The 19,469-nt window shown below is 42.9% G+C and overlaps 2 protein-coding genes across 9 annotated transcripts in view; both read left to right on the top strand.

The window, feature by feature from the left end:
* Nucleotides 1-6,769, top strand: part of tmem94 (transmembrane protein 94) — a 29,286-nt gene extending 22,517 nt beyond the window's left edge. For all 5 annotated transcript variants that reach the window (XM_076033678.1, XM_076033677.1, XM_076033676.1 and 2 more), the window contains 9 exons: nucleotides 316-505; nucleotides 603-680; nucleotides 794-879; nucleotides 982-1,063; nucleotides 1,717-1,880; nucleotides 2,386-2,480; nucleotides 2,568-2,661; nucleotides 3,364-3,534; nucleotides 3,801-6,769. In XM_076033678.1, the coding sequence (XP_075889793.1) occupies nucleotides 316-505; nucleotides 603-680; nucleotides 794-879; nucleotides 982-1,063; nucleotides 1,717-1,880; nucleotides 2,386-2,480; nucleotides 2,568-2,661; nucleotides 3,364-3,534; nucleotides 3,801-3,873 (1,033 nt within the window). In that variant the 3' untranslated portion in view covers nucleotides 3,874-6,769. The remainder of the gene's footprint in view (nucleotides 1-315; nucleotides 506-602; nucleotides 681-793; nucleotides 880-981; nucleotides 1,064-1,716; nucleotides 1,881-2,385; nucleotides 2,481-2,567; nucleotides 2,662-3,363; nucleotides 3,535-3,800) is intronic.
* Nucleotides 6,770-7,625: 856 nt separating this feature from the next.
* Nucleotides 7,626-19,217, top strand: tdrkh (tudor and KH domain containing). 4 transcript variants are annotated; one of them, XM_076033673.1, is made up of 14 exons: nucleotides 7,626-7,716; nucleotides 10,259-10,419; nucleotides 11,070-11,164; nucleotides 11,771-11,972; nucleotides 12,794-12,933; nucleotides 13,649-13,961; nucleotides 14,060-14,223; nucleotides 14,832-15,007; nucleotides 15,692-15,756; nucleotides 15,899-16,050; nucleotides 16,117-16,227; nucleotides 17,002-17,056; nucleotides 18,427-18,508; nucleotides 18,585-19,217. In XM_076033673.1, exons 2-13 carry the CDS (start codon nucleotides 10,290-10,292, stop codon nucleotides 18,480-18,482), a joined length of 1,659 nt encoding a protein of 552 aa, XP_075889788.1. In that variant the 5' UTR covers nucleotides 7,626-7,716; nucleotides 10,259-10,289; the 3' UTR covers nucleotides 18,483-18,508; nucleotides 18,585-19,217. The 4 variants fall into 4 exon arrangements, with proteins under 4 accessions (XP_075889788.1, XP_075889786.1, XP_075889787.1 ...); XM_076033671.1 differs by lacking the exon at nucleotides 7,626-7,716 and adding an exon at nucleotides 7,801-7,940; XM_076033672.1 differs by lacking the exon at nucleotides 7,626-7,716 and adding an exon at nucleotides 7,808-7,936.
* Nucleotides 19,218-19,469: the final 252 nt, after the last annotated feature.

Raw genomic sequence — 19,469 nt, 5'->3', positions numbered from 1 at the left:
TTGCATTACTTCCAAATACAGGCAGCTATCACAGATTAATCGCATGTGACACAATACAAACACTGTGCAGCTCATTTACTCAAACTTTTAGTTGATTTCACCAAAGTGTTTGTGAGTTCTTCCTCAGTATTGCACTCCACTGGGACTCCTCTTTAGCATAGATGCATTCTGTACCAAAAAGTTGGTCAGGTCCACAACCGCAGCAGTTGACCTCTTGTGACCTGCTGTTAAAGAGCTGTGCGCTAGAAAGAAGCTTTTTTTTTTCTCTTGTTGTAATAAACTGTGAGGTGAAAAGCTTGACCTTCCTTCACGCAGCATCGCCCTGGACCCCCTGTACCCGTCCCAGTGCTCGTGGGAGACGTTTGGCTACGCCACCGGAGGAGGCATCAATGGAGACACGGAGGGTCTGTCACCCCTCAGGCTCTCCGGCCAGCTCAATAGTCTGGGCTGCGCCGTCACCTTCCACCAAGGAGACAGCGTCAGCATGGTCAAGCTGATAGAGCAGGTTGGACACACACACACACACACACACACACACACACACTAGTCAGTGAGGAGATGGTCCCAAGTTTCAGGTTTAATTTCTGTTTGCTTAACTGCAGGCTCGACACACGACCTATGGCATCCGCAAGTGCTTCCTGTTTTTGCTGCAGTGTCAGCTCAGCCTGGTCATCATCCAGGTGAGGTGATGCCCTGCCGCTGCACAGCAGAGCAGTGAGCTACAATCTCTATTAAAACTGAAGATAAACAGTGTCCAGTGCAATAACAAGATGTCTCTGCTCTCGGCCTTCAGTTCTTAGCCTGCCTCGCTCAGCTCCCTCCTCCCATGAACACCACTGACATCCTGTGGCTGTCCTGCTTCAGCTGCCCGCTCCTGAGGTACAGCCACACTGTCACCATCAAACTAGAGCGTTACTATGAATCAGTGCAAGACAAAATCTCTCTCTGGCTGTCAACCTGACAATCCCCTTGTTTAAACAGCGTCTCTCTCCTGGGGAAGCCAGCAGACAGTTCAGTCATGAGTGTTGCCACAGGGAAAAACTTTGATGCGATACCGAGGAAGGTAGGATCACACATCCCGTTCATCTCTGGGGTCTGCTGCTGATCTGCAAGCTTCAGATTCTGATCCGCTCAAAAACACATTGTTCCGCCCCTCAGGCATGTGGTGATATTGTAAACTCCTTTGAGGCCTCAAAAATGACGTCTTTCTCATAAGTCCTTATTAAATGAAAGAATGGTCACTCTGTGTATGTTGTTGCAATTTTATATATAACGTAAATCAGGATTCCGAGAAGACTTTTTGTGGCTGGAAACTTGGTGCGTCACAAGACAAGCAATGTATATGAAAGAAACCGCTTTAATTGAAGGAAAAAGACACGGCTCCTAGATCTTAATGGTATTTTATTTATTTCTTCCTGCTAACTACTTTCTGCAGCACCCTGTTACCTAGTATAACTTTCACCCATTTCCAGAGGGACCACCAGTGTTCTGTCTGCTCAATAAGTAACTGCCACTATTGTGTGCAGCCTTTTCACACACAGGTTTGGACAGTGCTGCGGCTAAAAACGCTGCTGCTCCTTTTGCCTTTTCACAGCCCATAGCCAAATCTTACAAGTGCACAAACAAGATTGTGACAAAGGAGGCCATTGTTAATGGAGCATTGAGGCCATTATTGATGCAGCAGCCTTTCACCCTTCCTTTGTCCTCTTGGCGCAGACTCAGAACTACTTCCTTGGCTGCTTCCTGCTGAAGTTCTTCCTGACTGTGTGTGCCTACCTGGTGGCCTTTGGCTTCACCCTCCAGGAGGTGTGCCTCAAAAGCAGCAACGTCACCTTCGCTGACAACACCACCGTCCCCTGCCTTCATATACTCACGGCCAGGTACCGGAAGTGACTGCGCTGCACTTGTTTGTGTTTGACAGGAAGCGACCTTGAACAGTTGTGATTAATATGAGTGGATGTGTGACACCAGTGTGGTCCTGCAACAGTTGATGAATGAATGCATGATTTTGTGGGATACAGAGATATAATTGAAATGAGCAGAGCCACGACGAAAGAAAACAAGTTGATTTTTTATTATTTTTTTTTTCAACCACCCAACATTCAGTTTGTTGGACGAATTTTGGGACATGTTTAATCAATTAATTTTCATTTTGGCTTTTATTTTGAGACAGTTCTTCCCTTCTGTTATATTAAATTGATATTGTTGTGTTTTAATGGTTGAATTCAATACATTTCAGTGTTTTGTTTTTTTCTGCCACCAGTATCCAGCAGCCCAGCCCTGCTATATGCTGGTGCTGCTTGTATCGGTGAAAGTTAGTGTTGCTAGAGAAGACGTGTTGGAGGTGATTGCTCATGTTTCTGTGTGAACGTGTGACGTGTGCAGCTCTTCAGAGAACGCTCCCCACTGGTTCGGTGAGCTGTCGAATGGTCTTCTGCTGACTCAGAAGGTCATGGCAGGGTTCCTCGCCTTACACACAGGTAGGAGGAGGCTCAAAAACGCACTGCTCTCATTGTATTTGTCTTGTATTTATTATTATTAAACCCTTGATGGTGTCATTTTGTCAGTGGTGATCTCCCTCAGCTACGTGCACCGCTCCCAGCCCCTGTGGAGAAAGAGTCCTTTCAGCAACACCTGGTGGTGTCTCACTGTACCCGTGGTGTAAGTGATACAACTTTGCCCACTCAGTCACAAATGACTGACAATGACTGCTTTTATTTGCTCAAGCTTAATACATTTTAGCTGAAGGCCCAGCTGATAGTGTTTAGAGCTGCTGTTCTGCATACTGCTTTTTCCTCCACAACTGCTGCTCAGTGGTTATTGTCTTTTTTTTAGATCGTTCTATGTAAACCCAAGAGATGAAAAAAATCCCAGTCCATTCCCAGTTTCTGACCTGCAGCCTCTCTGGCACCAGCAACCGTGTTCATCACGTTCATAGTCACTTATTCTCCCAAACTTTGATGCTCATTTTGCACTTCAGCAAGTTGCTGCCATGTGATTGGCATTTCGTGCAGATATTCCAAGGTGCTTTGGGGCCAGCACACTCCAAAATGAACAATGGGAGCTTTTTACTTGTGACGGCCAGATCATGCTTGCCAACAAAGGCCTTTAAAAATGTGCAGAACCTCAGCTGAACTTGCAACACTGTTGAGTGAAGCAACCTCTGACAATTTTGAAATAATGGCTCTTTTTGCTGGAACATTTTTTTCTAACATTAATAATCTATAATATACACATTATATAAATGTCAATGTAAATTAAATTAAATTAAATTAAATTAAATTAAATTAAATTAAATTAAATTAAAACTAATTTACAGTCTGCAGCCAGTCCTAAGGTTTGCTCCTTCCTGTTCTCTTGCAGATTGCTCAGCCAGGTGGTCCAGGCCACGGTGGATTACCAGTTATGGCATCACCGGCACAGCCCCCTGCTCTTTGACCTCAGTGACATACCGCTGCTTGCCTGGCTGCTGGTGTCTCTGTCTCCGCTAGTGGTGATGGTGGTCAACGAAATTGTGAAGCTGCATGAGATACGGTATGAAAACAAGACTCAAGGGGCACTGAAACCATAAAGAACCAAATTTACGTTTGAAAACGGGTAATGCACATTTTGCATGCAAACGTATGAATTCAGCAGGACTGAAAGACTGATCTTGCATTTGGAACTAGTGAGGATTTATTCAGGATTATTTAGCAATCAGATCAATCTGTGATTTGTCTCCAAGCTGGGAAGTCGTGTTGTTTGTAACCTTGTGTTGGTCTCGGCTTCACGTTTGATCTCTGCTTATTCGTTCATTGCAGGGTGCGAGTTCGCTACCAGAAGAGACAGAAACTGCAGTTTGAAACAAAGCTGGGGATGAACTCTCCATTCTGATGGGTTCCACCTGAAGACGGTGAAGAGTCTGTTCAGGGAACCAGTTGGTCGACATATGTGGTAACCAAGGAAGGGCTGAGCTAGTGCCCTGTTTGAAAAAAAGAAAAGAAAAGAAATACTCAGAAGAAATGCAGTCAGGAACAGAATTTTATGGAACTTTATGATGCCAGTGTCTCTGGTCAACACTCCGGGGTTGCTGTCTTAAACAAAGGTGTATTCTGTCCGTATATGAAAGACAAAATTCCAAAGTGATTATTTCATAAGAAAAAAATAATAGAGAAGAGCCAAAAATAGGCAGATATTTATTATCCAGTTTAAATTGTTTTATTTTTTAAGGCATGAGAATGTTTTTTTTAAATGAAGTTTTTTTTTTCTTCTTCCTCACCATCAACACTGTTTTAATCTCTGGGAGACTTGTGCATGCTTGCTCTCAGTCCCAGCAATCCCCCCTCCCCCATCCCCCCGCGTCTAATTTTTTTAACGAGACTCACTGAATCGTGTTTCGCCCTCATATAGCTCCAGCCTTTATGAATTTAACTTTATTTTCTGAAATCAGTATGTCTGTATCCACGAGAAACGCCTGAAAATCAGTGCCTGGTTGTGTTACAAAATAGTCAAACACAAGAAATATTTAAATGGAACAAGAATTTGTGAAATCTGAATTGTACAGTCATCTTTCATAAGATATTTCTTTCCCTAAGGGCCAAATTTTATTCGCTGCCGCAATCGCCCTAAAAAAAAAGAAAAAAGATTTACCCAAGTTTTTAGTTGCTACAGTAAGTAACAGACACAAACGCTGAAGCTACTTCCCTGCTAAAAGTCAACTAGCTTGGTTGGGTAACTTGGCACCATAGTCAATTGACAATGTGTAAAAACTTGCAGCTGGTGTTTGCTGACTATGTCAGCCTCTCTTCAGCTCAGTTTTAGATCCAAATGTTTTCCTCAGAAGAAGACAGTTTATCACAGAGACTTGCCATGTGCACGCAATGGTTACACAATCTTTATTTGACCCAACAATTCACATAGTTGACTAGCCTAGCGGGAAGATTTAACAGCTTTGTGACGGTTAAACTCTTCATAGATTTGTTGTCATCTGATTTTTAACTGTAGCTTCATTTTAATGACATAGATGTTCTAGTAACAGGAGCCAACATGCTCAAAGTGATAGATGTTATTATTCCTGGTGTTTTAAGACAATACCACCATTAACATTCACACAAATGAAACCAATTTGGAAAAATACAGTTAATCAATTGAAATTGAACGAGTGCTAATCTTTAAAAACGTGAAACATTTTATATTAACCCAGTGTCGTCTGCCCGTCCTCTCATTGTCAGTCATTTCACAAATTGTTGAATCATTTATGTATTTTACACAGTGTATTGATAACAATTTTTCAAGTTTTCTGTCTTTTAATAATCAAACTTTGGACTTTATATTCAACTAAGTTTTCACCACAGGATATTGGCAGAACATAATCAGCAAGAACAATAACTGTGGGTGTAAAAGGAGCTTTTTATCTGAACCCCTCTATTGTTGAGTTTACAAACTCACCGTGGCAACGAATCTGCAAGTAAAGGTTCACTTCTAGTGCAACTTCTAACGAGTCTTCACCGCTCCTCAGTTCTTGGGGCAGGATGGAGGAGAGCGTTCAATGATGATTGTTTGATACACACCAACCGTCGTTCTGTAGAAATACTGTACACACGTCTAAGTGAAGAATGTGCCAGCATGCTACTTCGAGCCCACGTTGTCCCTCCCTTGAACTACTGATTTCTTTTCCTCAGAAAGGTGCTTCATATCATTCAGTTGCCTTCCACCTCAGCCTGTCTGTCTGTTTGAGAACACATCAGTAGGCAGGAACTCAGGATACCCTTTAGTTTTTATTAAAAAAAAGAAAAAAAAAAGAAACAAACAAAAGCCAAGAAGAATCCAGCTCCACATCAAATCGTTCCAGCAACACGATCTGAAGTGTACCCAACAATCTTGGTCCCGGCCTTTTAAGCAATGGTTCCTAGAGAAACAAAAAAAACAATCTTATTTATTCAGAACAGCTTTATGCCCGATGTCATTTAGTCTTTATTTTCTATTGCTTTTATTTTCATTTTGCTGGAACCGAGACAGTCTAGAAATCAGTTAAGGAACAGGATGCAACTTCCCAGGTAGGCTTGAATCAATGTGTGCTATTATGCTGGGTGATACAAATTATATGATAATCAGGTTTTACCTTTTCTCATAATATTTTTCGGGAAAAAACATTCTCATTACGTTTAAGTGTAATATGTCACAACCCTTCCTGTTTCAAACACATGGATCTGGAGGGAACACAGCTTTAATGTTTGTCCTCTTCTATTGTTAGTTCATGAACAGTCAATGGTGGTTCACTCTGGGCTCTGTGGGGATTATTTCAGCGTTTAATTGTTGCATCATTATTATCTTTTTAATTTGTCTGCTTCCAGGCCGGTGGTTGTAAATTGTATGTCTGGCTGTTTTGATTGTAAGTCACTTAAGTCCTCTGCAGCATCACTCACAGCAGCAGCAGCTATTAGCAGTTCCTTTTGACACAGCTCTTCCCCCCGCCCCTCAATATCAGGATGGAAAAACAGGCTTTTGATGGATGTTCAACACTGATCAACACAAAAGTAGCTGGCGGTGTGCACCAGTGACACTGTCAAGAGCTTCTTATGAGAGATTGTCATGATACAGGAACCACTCTATCAATTTAAATTGATAAAAACGCATCCAGAGCAGACTTTGATGAGAAGTTTGCGGACACAGTGGCCAGCCTGGATAGACTCAAATCCATTTTTAGCACCAGTCATAAGCAGGCCAAAACCCTGCTGAAAGCTTGTTTGCTTTTAATGATATGTTTGTGGTCCATTAGCAATTTTTTTTTTTTTTAACAAACAAAACTCTTAGGTTTTATGTATAGTCAGATTTTTAAGCTGTGAAAGCAAAGAGGTACTAAAGCACAATACTGTCCTCTGATCTTACAGCACCAAAACGCAGATAATGTTTCACCCCCCCGTCCTCTTCAAAAGAGTCGTCATCACGTTATGATCATTGTAAGCCAGGCATTGTAAGCCAGGCTAGTGGGAAAACTTCTGGGACTTATATTACCTTCCCATGTGCTGGGCTATGCTGCATGAACATCCCATGAATGCCCCGTCTTGAACGACGTACATGTGATAAGTGTTCTGCTGCTTAGTTCACGATACAAAACTCAAGCATGGACTTGCAGAGCATACTGTATGTTGCCAGGTCTCTGGATTTACCTGCGGAGTCGATGCTTAGCATTTTGCTAACATTGCTATGGAAAACCAAGGAGCCAAATCCCTGGTTGTGGATTTGTAGGGTGGGGGTTGGGGGTGATGGACTGTGGTATAGTTGTTCACAAGATGCATAAATGTATATTTTGTATTTTTTAAAGCGTCTATGTTGGAGACTTTTGACAGATTTGTTTGTGTATTGATTATGTCATGTAATAAATCTGCTCTTTTATTTATGAAAATAATTTGTGATGCATTTTATTGTTCAAAAATGAGGGAGAAAATGTATTGGCTGGTTACAAAGTTTGGTATTAATGTTTTTTTTTCCCTCTTCCCATCATTCTCAGAAAAACGCCAATTTCGGATCTGAATTTTGTTAAATTTTCACATTTCTTGTACCAAAACCCAAATCCACCATTTAATGAACAATTTAAGATCGTGGCCCGAAATCCTCATTCGTGATGATGTCACTCTTATTTCACTTTGAAGTTTTTCAAAGCACGTCTAATTTAACCAGGATGGAGAGTGCATTTCCGGGTTGACCTTCAAGTTAATTTCCGCTGTGGTCACGTTTGTAAGTAGCATTTATGAACACGACTCGTTGAAATAATGTACCTTCGTAAAAAAAAGAAAAAGAAAAAAGAAAATAACATATCTGCTTCCCATAATAATGGCTCTATGACGCTTATGCTGAACTCATAAATTAATACATGTAGTTTCCGGTACGACTGACATTTCTCTCTGTGAGCTTCACATTTGTTACTAACGGGGTCGATTCATAAGAGAGGCTGAAGGTCTGTAAGTGTTAACACGTCCTAACATGTATTTACCGCAATTCCTAGACGGTGGCGGACTGTCGGAGTAAAAAAAAAAACAACCTTGTATGTGTTGAGGTTTCCGCGCTTTCCTAATACGCGTTGTCGCCTTTTGCCGGTGTTGTACGTCTTTTGCACCCGCATGCCAGCGGCTAGCAAACCGTTAGCTCGGTTAGCGCGGCGGCGGCGGAGGAGAAAGTGCGCTTCCTGTCGGTTTGACGCCACGCCGGAGGTGAAGCATCATATTCGGTCATTTAAAGGTTGCACTCGATAGCGTTAATTTTGACAGCGCGAGTGGTTTGCGCCGACAAGGTTATCCGAGGTAGTCTTGGGGTGTGATAGTTTTGAGACAGCTAAATGTCGTATTCCGTTCAAAAACGTTGAATCTTCAAACAACGTCGGGCGTATGCTTAAATACCAATTCTTGATGTGTAATGGTCGTGACGTAATCTTTTAATAGCCAGTCGCGTGCCGTGAAGGTTGCCATGTCATATACTGACTATTCACCGAGGGTGCCGAATCGACGTGTCTGCACGACATTGTCACGATTTAATCTGTGTTGTTAAGTCGTTTTTTTTGGCGGATGAATACGAGGCCGAAATGAAGTAGACACCCTTATTATCGACAATGTCTTCATTAAGTTTCTAGCACGCACTTTTGCATGTGACAGCGAGACCCTGCATTGAATTTCCATTTGTTAAGCTGGCGCAACTAAGAATCCCATGAGAATTTCCCCTACAGTGTCACATGTCATATGTCATCGTGTTGTCGTGTGCAGGACTGACAACAGCAGGATGAGTGGTCCCCCCCGCCCCCCAGAATGATCTGTGACGAAACCAACTTTGTCCAATCTGACTGACTTGTTGCTGTCGTGCAGTGATTTTGAAATGCTCACACTTGACTTCCCCCTTCTGCTTGTCTGTCAGCATTCTTGAACGTCGTGGATTGAAAACAAACAAGCAGTTTAACGCACAAAAAAAAAAAAAAAAGTCGCTGGGATCAAAGAAGATTTGCGGTACTGTCTCTCTGAGATGGACGTTGGGGTGTCCAGGTCCCATGTGTTTCTCAACTGCAGTCCCAGGGCGCTCTTCTCCCAGTGAGACACGCATCTGCATGGTGCCGCTGCCGTCAGCTGCTCGCTCATGCACAGTGGTAACTGTGGGCTCACCTCCAGCTCATTCTTTGTTGTCGTGTACCATTGGCTGCAAGTGTTCAGTGGCTGATAGAGTGGCTGGAGGTCACCCAATCCTGAGTGTGAAGCAGCGTGCGCAGCAAATTATTTTTGGTGCTTTACATTTGCTGGTTGGGACCGCAGCGGTCTGGCTTGGTGCATTCATAGAGCAGTGCTGTGTGCGTGTGTGTGTGTGTGTGTGTGTGTTTGCATTACAATACTAAATGTTTATCATTTAGGAACTGCTGCTGTGTGCATGAAACTGCTTATGCACATTATTTGCAGCCTATTGACGTCGGGCAAATAATGAGATGGGGGCAAAGGCTATTTTGAGCAATTGGAGTACTGATTCTCAAGAAAGGCTGTTAAACACCCCTTGCAGAGGAAAAATGGGAAGAACTTAGAGTCGGGGCCAAAAACGAGCACTCGGAATTTTCCAGACGCTATTAAGAGTATGCAGCGGCAAATAAAATCAGAAAGAAAGTAGTTTTTCTTTGAGGAGCCAAGTTATGCTTATTTTCAGGTTTGTTCTTGTTCACTCCAGACTCTACTGACGCAGACAAATGTCCCCAAAACCCTGTTCAAAACCTCCCGCTAGCTTAATCTTCATTTTAAATCAACTACTAACCCAGTATAAATTACTTTGCACCTGTTCCATGTATCCTGGACAGAGGCTCTGATTCAGTTGCTGTTTTCCTTGTGCAATCTGCACACAGCACACCTCCAGTTAATTGGCCTCATTCCCAGCAGTGCATCTCGCTGGAAACTTTACAGGCTGTTAAAATCCCCCAGTTTGCAGTGCACCTGGCCTTAACCAGGCTGAGATCCAGTCGGCTGGTGTCTTGATGTCTAAAGAGAAAATGTCTTGAGAACAGCTAATGTGTGTATTCTCAATTGGGGCTGGCTTTTGGCTTTTTTTTTGTTTTTTGCGCTGCATGGCCCTCCGTCCAGTCCGCCAGAACTGCCGGCGATCACACGTGACGTGAGCTTCTAACATACTGACTCCAGTATGATCGTGTTGACAGTGTCGAAGGCATTGAGAATGTGTCAGTGTAGCAGCAGCAGCAGCAGCAGCAGCAGCCATCTCGGGCAATGGCCAGTCGACAGACAATTCTCCTGCTTGTGTTCAGGTGGAGCATCCCTTTGGGTGCGCGGCGTGTCATGGATGCAGTGATGGAAGGTCACAAGAGCACCCTGAGCTCTGGCAAGATGGTGGCCCTGGCTGCCGGCCTGTCTGTCGGGGCCACCGTGGGCTACATCGTCTACAGGCATATAAGCAGCCCCAACAACAGTAAGTGTTGAGGTGCTACACAAGTTCTGCAAAGAAGTGTTTGCGTACACTGTACACAAGTGTTCTTCAACCTTTTTTCTACTTTTTTAAAAAAAAAATCTACTTTTCAGCCTAATAATGAGAGTGTAGTCTCTTTATTTATACTCAGTATGAAACCTTGGCCTGTTTAGATGCACACAGCTGTTTTCCTGGGAGGGACTGAGGGAGGAAAATAGGCTCACATTGCTTTTACAGACTTCAGACTTTTATTTTGTCATTGAAAACATTCACTCTCCAGTGCACATTAAAATCGATTTCGATGCAGCGACCGCACAAACAGACAATGACAGAACTGATAATCAATAATAGAAAAACACTAATACGTATTCTGGTGACCTGTGAACCGGGATACATGCGAGTGTAAAAATAGAAGTAAAGTGCAGATGCAGTTTTAAAGTGCAATGCAACGATTGTACGTAGTACAAAGCACAGTCACTCCACAATGGAATGTTTTTTGTTGTTTTTTTAGACCAAAGAAGTGACATTGGGTAATTGTTCATCTCATGGTACACTAGTGTGGTTGAAGGACACTGCTGTACACAGCCAATTGAGTCACTTTCTCTTGTATTGTTCCGTGATCTTTGACTATGTGTGTCTGTGCTTCACTCAAGGTCAAGAATCTGAGGGCCCAGAGGTGTCCAAGATGACGCTTCCAGTCGAGGCCTACAGGAACATATCAAGATGTCAAGCTAATTTTATGAGCATGGTGAGCAGCTCTCACTGCAGAACAACCAGTGAATCACCCAATGGTTCCCTGGTTCCCTGGCTGCGCCGCTTCCCACCGGTTACTGGTCAATATAACCCCTCCGGGGATGGATGGGTCAAATGCGGGGGACAAATTTCACATCCTCTGGGATGTGACAATCACTGGGACTTTAACTTGGACTTTTTCTTGAGTCAGTAATGTGGTGGAAGCCTCAGAGTAATTATAGATAGGTTCCCCCAGTGGTTAGCGTCCTCATCAACATCCAGCCATCACACTTTCACATGCAACTTGTTTTTGTGCAAGTTTTTTCCCCCCTCTTTCTTTCTGCCCATACAGATGCAAAAATTATTTTTAGTGATAATTTCTTGCATATCTGCCATATTGTTCCCACTTTCAGATCTCTAAACATCCAGAAAACAGCCTGTTTGCCCCTATTTTTCAAACTTCTGCAAAAACAGCTACATTTGTTTCACCTAATTTCTATTTTTCAGTGTGGCACCAGGTGATTTCATTAGTGTGCATCTTAGCATGGGACATTTAAACAGAAGCTGCTTGTGCTTTCTCAATGAATGGCCTGGCAGCGACTCACTCTGTCCTCATCGTTAGGTCACCCAGAAGTCTGGCGCCCAGGTGAGGGTTTTTTCCGAGTTGGGGGAGCCTGGGTGCAGGACGTCCGTCTGCCTGCTGCTGCAAGGCTCCAAGGAGGAGGTGCTGTTGGCCCATTGCGTTCTGGAGAACCTAGTTATTGAATGTTCGCCTGTAACGGAAACTTTGGAGGTTCCTCAAACAGCATTTGGACGTATAATAGGTACGTTTGACGATATAGTATCAGTGATTTCCATGCAAAGTGGTGGAATTCAGTTTTTGGATACTTGTGCGTTTGTGATTCACTGTATTGGGCTAATAATCAAATAATCAGTCTCAATTTTCCATTTTCCCTCAACATTTACCGACACGCTGTACATTCACTGTGCCGTCCAGTTCAGAACTGATGACGAAGTCCCTCTTAACACATGTGGAGAACAAGAGTCCGAGAACTACAAGAATTTAATTTTGGTGTTTGGTCTTATTAACAGTACGCAACAGAATCATTTTTGTTTGTGTGCCTCTGATGCAGCCAACATTTTAGAACTACTCCCCTCCCCCTGCCTCCCTCCGAAGATATATATATATATATATATGTATATATGTATATATATATATATATATATATATATATATATATACATGCCTAATGTTTAAGGACTATAATTGGGATTTTCTTTCTTCTTTTAAAGCAATAAATATACTATTTAATTAATATGGTTCAAATGAGCTCTTTGAAATGTTTCTCTGCTTATTCAAATCTCCACTGGGCTTTTGTGATTTTTTTTTTATAACTTGGAAAGTAATTCGACGTGCTTCACTTTTTGTTTGATCGATAAACCTGACGTCCAGATTGGTTGATTCTGCTACATTCTCTCAGTTGAGCGTCTCTTAAGAGCCGCAGCTTGGTCAAAAGTGCCCTCTAGTGGAAAAACTGTGGTATGACGGTGGGTTTGACGTTACCACTCAGGTTGACTGCTGGATCAGATCTGCACATGGAATCTTGTTGAGTCAAGGCCTGAGGTTTTGTGTAACTGTGTGCAGGCCGTGGTGGAGAGAGCCTGAAATTCATCATCAGGACCACTGGGGCCAGAGTGTCTTATTCCAAAGAAAAGAGCCAAGTGCCCGGCGCAAAGGGCAGTGTGACAATCACAGGGACCAAGCAGGAGGTGGAGCAGGCCAAGGTGTGTAGGATTCATGCATTTGGATGACTACCGGTTTTTATAACCTCTATTGCATAGGTGTCAAACTCTGGCCCACAGTGGAATTATATTTGGCCCGTGAGGCAATACAGAATCACTGCTAGAGCACAAGTAGATTTAAAACTACAAATCCCAGAATGCTCTGCTGGTATTTTGGCGCGTCAACCAGGACAGGACGTGCATTTTAGTATGTTATTATTTTTACTAAATTGGTTTGATGTTTTTTTTTTAATGTATTATGATCCCATGGAAAAAGGTTACTATTGAAATTTAAATCAGAAGGCTGCAAATAAAAGCCATATGATTTTTATTTACATTTTGAGTTTTTTAATTTGAAATTCCATTTTGCCTGTGTGCAATATTAACTTATTTCATTTACAGTATTGAGCTCTGCTTGTTCCATACTAAATATTGAAGCAAAACTTGTTTGGGTCCATATAAAAAGGTTCACTCTCATATCTGCAGGAAGATTTTTTTCAATAAATGTCAATGTTGAACCGCGACTTTGTCCATTTTTAAATTTTGCCCCACTGTGTATTTGAGTTTGACTCCCCTGCTCTCATCAATTCATTCTGGGACGTTCCTCAACTTTTGCTTGTAAGTCTAGTACGAAAGCAACGTATGAAGTACAGATCAGAAAATCAGCATAACGCTGACTGTCAATGTGTGTGTCTCCACATGTGTGATCTGTTGACAGGAACTAATTCTTGGTAAAGTCAAAGAGGACGAGCTGGTGAGGGTGAAGATCTCCCAGTCGTCAGCCCTGCGGCCGAAGCGCGGACACACCGCTGCGAATGAGGGACCGGACCGTAAAGAGTCTGGAGCGCCTGCGGGCCTGAACAACAATGTTGCCGACACCAAGACTGAAAAGAATGGGATTGTTCATTCCAACGGCACGTCCGCAGAGGCAAAGATTGCGCTAGAAGAAGTGACGAGCAGCAGCAACGGCAGCGTGAAGGAGGAAGAGAGCATCACCACAGACTCCCTGTCTGAAATCTCCAAGTTTGAAAGTAAGCCTGCTTTCTGTCTGTGACTCTTAACCCCCACCCCCCACCTTACCGTATCATGCTCACATCCGACTGTATTTCCATGGTCACTGTGTGTTCAGTTCCCAGTCCAGACTTGAGCTTCCAGCCTGATGAACATCTGGAGGTGTATGTTTCCGCCTACGAGAACCCCAACCACTTCTGGATCCAGATCCTGGGGGTCCGCTCGCTGCAGCTGGACAAACTGACCGAGGAGATGACCCGCTTCTACAGCAGCAGCAACCTTGTAAGGACAACCGCTGTCATGGCACTGTTGCATGTACGTGTGTGTGTGTGTGTGTGTGTGTGTGTGTGTGTATGTGTGTGTGTGTGTGTGTGTGTGTGTGTGTGTGTTGGAGAGCGTGGGAGATGCAACAATCCCTTGAAAGTGCTAATCCTCAAAAAAAGTTGCATTTAGTTTTTGTTTCAAATCTTATTATTATCTGATCTCACACACGATACAAAAACAACGATGATACATTGAAAATGAGCGTCATAATTGTACCAAAAACATTGCAAAGCATCCACCAGGATGGGCTATTGAGTGTAGATGCCATCAGAAATCTGTTATCTTGAAAAAAGAAAAGAAAATACATGTTTTTGAAAATTTCACTTCACACATGTTGAGTAACAGGCACGTATAAAAAAACAAAAAAAGGAGTAAAAGAAAGTTCATTTTAAGTAGAACAGAAAACAAAAGTACTTGGCGAGCTTGTTGAGATCTAAATCTTGAGCTTGAGAAATGCCAAGGGTTCAAAGTATTTGCCATCCCATATTATCACCTATAGTGTAAGAAAAACTTGAATGTTACATTCAGTTTAGAGTTGTGTGGCGTGCGTCCCCGTGTGTGCTCAGGAGCAGAGAGTGGAGACCCTGGTGGTGGGCGACATTGTTGCAGCTCCTTACCGAGACCACGACAAGTGGAACCGGGCCAGAGTGCTGGGGGTCCTCCCCTCCGGACTGGTGGACCTGTACTACGTCGACTTCGGTGACAACGGGGGACTGGCCAAAGAGAGTCTCTGCAGGATCAGGTCAGGCAGCTGTGTGAAATGGCTGAAAGCGGCAGGAACAACAACTGTTGTGAAGAGTTGCTAATAAGTTACGACCTGTTCATGAGCGTTATGCCTCGTTTGCCTCTGCTGGGTCTGCAACACATAAAACCAACAATCCGGTTTTCTAAACTCAGGATGGTTCCACGGTCAGGTCGTCTGATGCTCGGCGCTTGCTGCAATTTTGAGCCTGGAAACGGAGAGCATATTAAGAGAGAGCATGGCTTTACAAGAGCAGATGAAAAAGACATTATTTTAATTTTTTAATTTTAATTTTTTGAATTTGCAAGTTCAATCTGTACTTTTCCCCTTTGGCTCTTGCAATATTGGTGGTGTCTTTTTGCTGCACACCTTCACCCCACAGAGTTTTCATCTTGTTTTCAGTGAACATGAAGCTCAGTTGAGACAGTTATAAAACTACATAAAGGTCCTGTCAAAAACTTTGTTGCCATTGGGTTAACTCTGTCCTTGAAGTGATGATAAACATTTACTGGTAGCTGTTTGTTCTCTCCGAGCTGAAAATCTGCTTGTTTTCTCCTGAGGGCAAAGAGTTGGGAATTCTTCTGCACTTTAACTGGGCTCATGAGTGCTTTACTGAATATGGCATTGGCGACAGGGGAATTCCTTTATATTAACAGCTTTGCTTTTGCTGCATTAACATTTCAGGAGCGACTTTCTCAGCTTGCCGTTCCAAGCTATTGAGTGCAACTTAGCAGGCGTGAGGCCACAAGGTAAAACTGGCAAACGACTTGAGAAAATTTGCAAATTTAGCAACTGTATCCTGGATGAATATATATATTTTTTTATATATATAATTTTTGTAAACCCTCAAACATTCCAAGTGCATTCTGTGCTGTCCTGTCGATTCTGCAGGCGAGGAGTGGAGCGAGTTGGCCTTGGATGACTTTGATCGGCTGACACATTGTGCCCGCTGGAGACCCCTACAGGCCAAACTCTGCAGCTACTCTCACTCCGACTCCTCCTCGTGGCCCAGTGTCAAGCTCTATGACACCACTCAGGGCAAGGTGAGTGAAAACTGATTGTCTTTTGCTTTCGATGGATTTGTTTCTCATCGCGGGCGTCTGTCACAGAGTTTAGACATCGGTGAGGAGCTCATACGGCTGGGACACGCAGTTTGCTTCCAGGAAGCAGTGAACGGGAAGGCCGACGGGGACAATCTGGGCTCTCTGCAGAGGATGCTGGTGAGTCACGGATCACATCTGCCGTGTGAATGTTGCTCATTAGTGAATCCTTGTTAATAGCACAGAGAGAGAAATTTCAATCTTTTTACATTTTACACTTCATACCGCAAGAGTTCCATATTTTTCATTTTTCAGCCTGGATTCCAGTTTAGCTGCCGTGCAATATTAACGACCCAGTACACTCATCACTCTCCCAATATTGCCTGCCTTCTGTTTAGAGCCTCTTGCAAAAAATGCTCTCACTCACACTGTGCCAACACCTTTCTGCCAATTCTCAGTTGTACCTTCCACATCTTTGGAAGGGGCCAAAACAGGGCAGTCAGTGTCCTAACTGTGCAAAATGTCCAAATAAATTCTCAGCATTCCAGCTGCACCCTGCACCGCGACAATTATCTGAAACGATACCAACAGTCGAGATGTGCAGACTTTCACCTTTAATCTGAGCATATTTACATCAAAAATCAGGTGAACGTTGTCATGTGACCTCCATCTGTTAAAGGCAGTAAAAGTGATTGGATAGTTGGCCGCTCAGCAGTTCCACGGCTGTGAATGTGTTATTTCCTCATTGCTTCATTTACAAGGAGCAGATCTAGACTTTTCTTTTCAGCTCAACTCTCTAAATGAAGTCCAAAGAGATGTTACTATCAGTAAAGCAAGCAACCATACGGCTAAAAGACCAAAGCAAAGCCATCAAAATGCATCAAAAAACACTCCTTGCAATGTTTTTATGACATTAAGTTATCCTCATTTAACGGTGTTTCATGTCGTCTGTAGGATGATGTCATTGGAGCCTCGTCGGAGCTCAGCATGTCCTGTATCAGTCTGTCAGGTGAGCACAGCAAGGAGACGTTGGTCAGGGGAAGTGGCTGAATCAGCGCACACTTCATTCTTTACTCTCCCTCTTTGCCATGCGAGAGGGTGGATTGAGGGTGTAGGAGGACAAAGTGAAGATTGACCAGCGTCATCGCGTCCCAGGATCGGTAGATCTGGGTAATATCACTCGCAGAGTTGCCCACTGGAGCAAATTACTCACGTTGCTCAGTCTTAACCCACACAAGACATCACGTTCTTTCCCACATCCATCGACGTGACACGACTGAACTCCGTTTCGCCGCCTCCTGCATCCTCGCTGTTGAGCTCTTCATGGTTAACCGGATGATAAAATAGATAAGGGTGGAAATACTGCAAGTTCCCCCGCCGGCCAGTGGGATGACGTGTTGAAATGAAAACCACGTCACCTTTGCACCTTCCACAATAAAACAGTGAGGGTAGGATAGCCGGGACCTGCATCAGCGCAGCCTCCAGTCAGGTGGGAGAATATTTGGCATGAAGATGAGTAGGATTTACGAGGAGATGACAACAGAGGGAGAGGAAAAATATAGTTGTTTGCAGTGTGAGCCTCTTCCCAGCCGCCAATAGCGACTGCAGAGGAGGTGGTGTTTATATGGGACTTGCTGAGGCAATGGAAAACATCTCCGAGCCTCAGCTGAGAGCAGGGACGGCTGGAAACAAGAAGTGGAGCACGAGAATAGCATGTGCTAGCTACAATAGGTGAGGCCAGCATTGACCTGAGGGATCAAAAGGAAACAATGAAAAAACAAACAAACTTGAAGACAAGTTCCAAACGTCTAAAACAGGGGTTTGGTTTGATATCCCAGCCAAATATGGCCACTTGGTCCAGATAGAAGGAACTGGGTCAAGAAGTGATAGACAGCAAGTGTCTGTAAACACAGAGTACTCTGGCGTCACCATCATCATCTTCGAATATATTCTTTTCTGGTTTGTTTTTATGTTCTGTTGGTTTTAGTGGAGACTGTATGAGGGGAAAACATTTTTTAGATGTGTTGGAGGAGAACGTCAGTTACCACTAGGAATCCCAGCAATGTTTTACAGCTGTTCTCAGATTCTTTCAGGAGGAGTCAAAAGACTTGCATGAGTATTATGTTGCAAGGTCAATGAAATAAGCCCAGGATTTGAGAATGCTGACCTCATTCCATTATTCTGTGTCCGTCTTTATCTCATTGAACAAAAGAAAATCAAGACAAAGAAGTGTTACAAGAATCCAATTCCATTCTTTATTTTTGTGGGCTTGGTGCCAATATGTCATTTTGGCTGCTACTATCATGAAAGTGCCCTATTCACTTTCTTTGGTTCAGTCGCAGAACATTAAAGAGATTCTTCTCCTACTTTGTCCTTCAGAAGCTGCTTCGATCTCAGGAAGCGTTGACGACGTCCTCGAGGATGAGCCCCTCTGAGACCAAAGACGTACAAAGACACAAAGGTATTTCCTCTAGTCTGGCCAGGTCTTTGCTCTCGTCTTAATTTGGTCTTAACGTCAATGCATGTTCTCCCGTTAGCACTGACCATCTCCTTCTCCGCATCGCTAAAACGAGACAGAGAGGACAGTCCCTCCAGCCAATCCCTCTGTTCACCCAGAGCAGTCCTCTTGGCGAAGCCTTACCTGCTTGAACAAGCAGTACTTCCAGCCATGTTACTGTTGAATTAAAAAAAAAAAGAAAAATATATATATATATATTTATGTTCTGACGTTTTGCTGTTCTGTTGCTGCTATGCTTAAATCTACTGTTAAGTTGTTTTTTAATGACAAAATGAAGAGAGGAAGAAAAGTAGAATGCTAGTGTTATTTTGGAAGAGCACTGTGATACAGGTTACGAGACCCAGAAGGCAGCTGGATCACAAATAAAACCTATTATTGAAGTGGCCAGTGTTATTGTTATTATGATTAATTTTTGGTTGGTTGCTGTGCATATTAAGGTCAGTTAGCCCATCTACTGGGCCTCACAAGTTATTTTTGAACTGAAACCATGCTGTATTATTGAATGTGGTCCTCAAGAGTGCGTTCAGTATATATATATATATATATATAAAAATGTGGCTGATATTATATTTGTCAATGAAGGACATAATACTGTCTAGAGAAGTGTAACAGAGTGCATTATATACAATAAAGAATTTATTTTACACCTTTATTTTGTTCTTTATTTAATGAACAGAATCACATTTTTTTTAATCATCATTTAAGGTTTTTTTTCCTTTAATGTCGGCATGTACAGAGCTATTTTGAAACAATATAATAAATACCAAAAATGCCCTTTAAAAAAAAAAAAAAAAAAATTGTAGATAATTTTACTTTAATGTCAGCATGCAGAGATTCCTATATGTGAAAATGGTACAAGCATTTTTATCTTAATGTTTACTTTGTTTATTTTTAAACAATACCA

Source organism: Nelusetta ayraudi, unplaced genomic scaffold (genome assembly GCF_046127955.1).
Source record: "Nelusetta ayraudi isolate G7.1 ecotype Tasmania unplaced genomic scaffold, CSIRO-AGI_Nayr_v1 ptg000042l, whole genome shotgun sequence".
NCBI lineage: Eukaryota > Metazoa > Chordata > Actinopteri > Tetraodontiformes > Monacanthidae > Nelusetta > Nelusetta ayraudi.
Note: the sequence above shows the minus strand (reverse complement) of the source record. Positions and strands in the feature narration are given on the sequence as shown.

Coding starts and splice junctions, on each gene's coding strand:
- tdrkh (XM_076033670.1), top strand. CDS start 8,989: ATGGACGTTGGGGTGTCCAGGTCCCATGTGTTTCTCAACTGCAGTCCC. Junction 9,054..10,258: donor CCCAGGGCGCTCTTCTCCCA/GTGAGACACGCA, acceptor GCTTGTGTTCAG/GTGGAGCATCCCTTTGGGTG. Junction 15,008..15,691: donor GAGAGTCTCTGCAGGATCAG/GTCAGGCAGCTG, acceptor TTAACATTTCAG/GAGCGACTTTCTCAGCTTGC.